Source organism: Pinus tabuliformis, chromosome 3_1, assembly GCF_031772625.1.
Source record: "Pinus tabuliformis cultivar Carrire ecotype Pingquan chromosome 3_1, CPIR1, whole genome shotgun sequence".
NCBI classification, from domain to species: domain Eukaryota; kingdom Viridiplantae; phylum Streptophyta; class Pinopsida; order Pinales; family Pinaceae; genus Pinus; species Pinus tabuliformis.
The window spans coordinates 52,305,662-52,309,029 of record NC_142301.1 but is presented as its reverse complement, the minus strand read 5'-3'; the positions used below and the strand labels follow the sequence as shown (position 1 = coordinate 52,309,029).

The 3,368-nt window shown below is 40.7% G+C and overlaps 1 protein-coding gene across 1 annotated transcript; it reads left to right on the top strand.

Moving 5' to 3' along the window:
* The first annotated feature begins 454 nt into the window (after positions 1 to 454).
* LOC149185724 (putative transcription factor bHLH041) lies at positions 455 to 2,972 on the top strand. The gene is made up of 8 exons (XM_089409123.1): positions 455 to 522; positions 635 to 763; positions 1,125 to 1,224; positions 1,354 to 1,368; positions 1,495 to 1,551; positions 1,656 to 2,147; positions 2,314 to 2,784; positions 2,904 to 2,972. The coding sequence occupies exons 1-8, from the start codon at positions 455 to 457 to the stop codon at positions 2,970 to 2,972; spliced, it is 1,401 nt and encodes a 466-aa protein (XP_089265249.1).
* The last annotated feature ends 396 nt before the right edge of the window (positions 2,973 to 3,368 follow it).

Here is a 3,368-nt window from a genome sequence, read left to right as displayed (position 1 = left end):
CTTATATATATGAATTATTAATTAATATAATTAATTAGTTTCTCCTTGGATTTTGCAGACGTCATCATGGCGGCTACTACTCCCCGTGCGACCAATGGAACGAGTCTAACGACCTTCGATCCAAATTCAAATCTCCATAAACATTTTCACCTCCTGGAGCCACGGCCCATGACACAACCATATTTCCCGCGTCACACCACTTCCTGCCTTATTAACTCTTCAACACTTTTCACATCTATACCTCTGCCCCGTTCACACATCCCGCCAGATCTTACCTCTTAAACACTTTCCATTCTATAAAATCTCGATCATCACCACCTTTTCCTCCTCGGCCTGCCCATCTCAATTTTCCTCACGGCCTTTGTATTTCAACGTCAGCGAGATCCACAGGGTTTATGTTATCGAGATCATGGATTTCGTTTTCTACTTGGATGACCACTCACTCCAAGAAATAATGAGAAGCATAGTGCTACATTTAGAGTGGACCTATATTGTGCTGTGGTCGTTGGATGAGCCACCACAGTAAGTTTCTTTCCCTCTATTCTTATGAGTTTTATATCATGAATATCAGTCGAATAAGCTGCATTAAGGATATAATTACATTTTGTATATTGTTTTTGGTTTACATTTTCAGAGAATTAGCATGTAAGGACGAATGGTTTAACCCAGAAATGGAAACTGGTTCCTCTACGGCCGCGTCCCAGAGTGTAGGGCAGATCCTTTTCAATCTGTACAAGCTTTATCGCTTTGCTCTGGACGCTGGGTAAGTTTAATCCACACCCACAGAATGTAGGATCTATGCGGCCGAATTAAAAAAGCTACATATCTCTGGTTTTCTGAAGTTTTGATAGCCCTCTATATTTCAGAGAGCGTCTTATATATATCTAAATGAAATTAAAGATCTCCGTGTTAAATTAATCAGTAGATCACTTTAATTTTTTTATTTAGCCCATTTAAAAATACATATATTTTAGTATATTTTATTAATTATTTTTAAATAATCAAAAGTATCACTGTATATATTCTATGGTCGAAATTGCAAATAATATATGGTACTAAGCTTTCTGTCTGCTGGAAAGAATGTCAGCAGAATTTTAATGCATTGTAATGGATGTCCAATTCAGAGTTCCAGGTTTGACGTTGAATCAACCGCCATATGTGTGGTTAACGGCAAATGACCTCCTGCGCTTCAGCTCTAATGAAAGCCAGGAAGTGTTCTACATGGTAACATAGATTTCCATTTCAACCCGCATTCAATTTGTTATTTCTGGCGTAATATTTGACGTATATAAAATGCTTCCTATGGTGATGAATTTATTGTTTCTGTCTCTCTGATTGGAATCATATATGCAGGCCGCTGGTATTCAGGTGAGTGTTTATACTGCCTTGCCTCGTTTCAGACACGTGGCAAGATGCACTTAATTACTTGTGGTTGATCGATTGGTGGTACTTCTCGTCGACTGCCCCCTTCCCTGACATTTGATTATTTCATAGACTGCAATATTCATTCCCTGCGGAAATGGTGTAGTAGAGCTCGGAACAACAAAATTGGTGAGACATCATATTAATAATTATACCCACCCCAGCTATGGGCCTATGTACTACTCATCTGCATTCTGTTGATTCCATGCTGAATTCCATGGTTTCACTTGTAGGTTCAACCGGATGAACAGAATAAATTGCGATTTTCAAGCCTTCTGGCTAATGTAATTGTGTCACCCAACATTTCTGGGCTTTTGACCGGTGGCCTTGGTCTTGAGACAACACTAGTTTATCCAGCTTCCTCGGCGCAACTTAGCATTCCAGGTCCACTGCTATTCCCGCAAACCAGTCAGGTCAGCGGTTTCCCTGTTGCCCCCTCAGCGGGGAGCATGATGCTGAGCGCATTTGACATATGGAGACCGCCAAGTAAAACGCCGAGCCAGCCCGTGGTTGAGGGTCAGTACAGATTGAAGAGAAGCCTAGCAATCTTGAGGAATATTCATGCAGAAAGATTGGGACAAATCTCAATGTCTGAGAGCGAAAGACCACCAGGGGGAACGGTTTCTAGCAGTCAGGTTCATCATCTGATTTCTGAGCGTAGGAGGAGGGAGAAATTGAGGGAGAGCTTTGACGCATTGCGTCGATTCATCCCTCGTGGCGCAAGGGTACGTTCCATGAACATTAAATTTTTTGTTGTAATGAAATGAAGTTTTATGGCCATCCATTGACCTTTGGATTTAATCTGTATATGTAATAGCCAGCAGTTTTCTCTTAAATTTAAGTTAGAAGTAGGTACAAAAAAATGAGTTGTTGTTGTTAATATATTTGCAGAAAGACAAGGCTTCCATATTGGGGTATACGAGAGAGTATTTAACTAGTCTCAAATCGCGGGTGGAAGAACTTGAAGAGAGGAATAAACAGTTGGAATCAGAATTGAAGAAGCTCCCACGTGCTCAATCTCAGGAGGGTGCAGCCATGCAACAGTCTCACGAGGGTGCAGGCACTAGCACAAGCCTGCAACAACAGGGCTCCACAGGTAGTGAGGGCGGTGACAGCTTGGTGACAGTTGAAGTATCAAAGATTGGAGGGAGTACTAGTACCGCTTCTTCTGATGAAATGGCAAATATAGTAGTGGTGGTCGACGGCCTTAGAAATCCGACTGATTTGATGATTGCTCTGCTACAGAGTCTAAGAGAAATGAGGGTTCCTCTTCTTTCCATGGCCACGTCCACAGCACATCATGAACACGATCCATCACACTTGAGATATCGAATGACTGCAACCATCAAATTGCAAGATCATGTAAGAAATATATATAACTCCATTGCCATTCTGGTTCCATTAGAGAAATATAGTTGTATTTAAGGCTTCGCCATATTTATGTTGTTATTAATATTTGTGATTGGTCAGGAAATTTGCAGGACATGGAGCAGGTAAGGATAGGGTTGGTGAGTATGGCGAGGGAACATGGCGGGCCGCCGCCGCCGTAGGAAGGTTAGGTATGGTCAATGGTTTGGAACTTTGGACTCTCGACGTCCAGATGGATCTAATTGCATCTCAAATAATTATTCAAAGTCCGCCTCCTAGATAGATGAGCGTATTCAATTTGAATAATAACATCATTGTAGTTTAATGGTTTTAACGATTCTGTGAGGGAAGTACATTAGAAACAGTTTTGACATATGAATTAAATAATGGGTCGTGATTGTGAATACAACAACTATTGTAAGTTCGAGAAATGGAATTAATTTGTTCTCACAGCGTGAAATGTATTTATATTATCTGTATTTATATTATCTTTATTCTTGTGGATTCCCTCATATTGGTGAGACCGGTCGTTTTATTAATCAAAGGATTAGTGAGCACGTCACTGAGGTCAAGCATAT

Bases quoted from the DNA above. Each gene is read 5' to 3' on its own strand.
- LOC149185724 (XM_089409123.1), top strand. From the start codon at position 455: ATGAGAAGCATAGTGCTACATTTAGAGTGGACCTATATTGTGCTGTGG. The intron at 764-1,124 runs GTAAGTTTAATC...TGTCCAATTCAG, and splicing joins CGCTTTGCTCTGGACGCTGG to AGTTCCAGGTTTGACGTTGA. The intron at 2,148-2,313 runs GTACGTTCCATG...ATATATTTGCAG, and splicing joins TCATCCCTCGTGGCGCAAGG to AAAGACAAGGCTTCCATATT.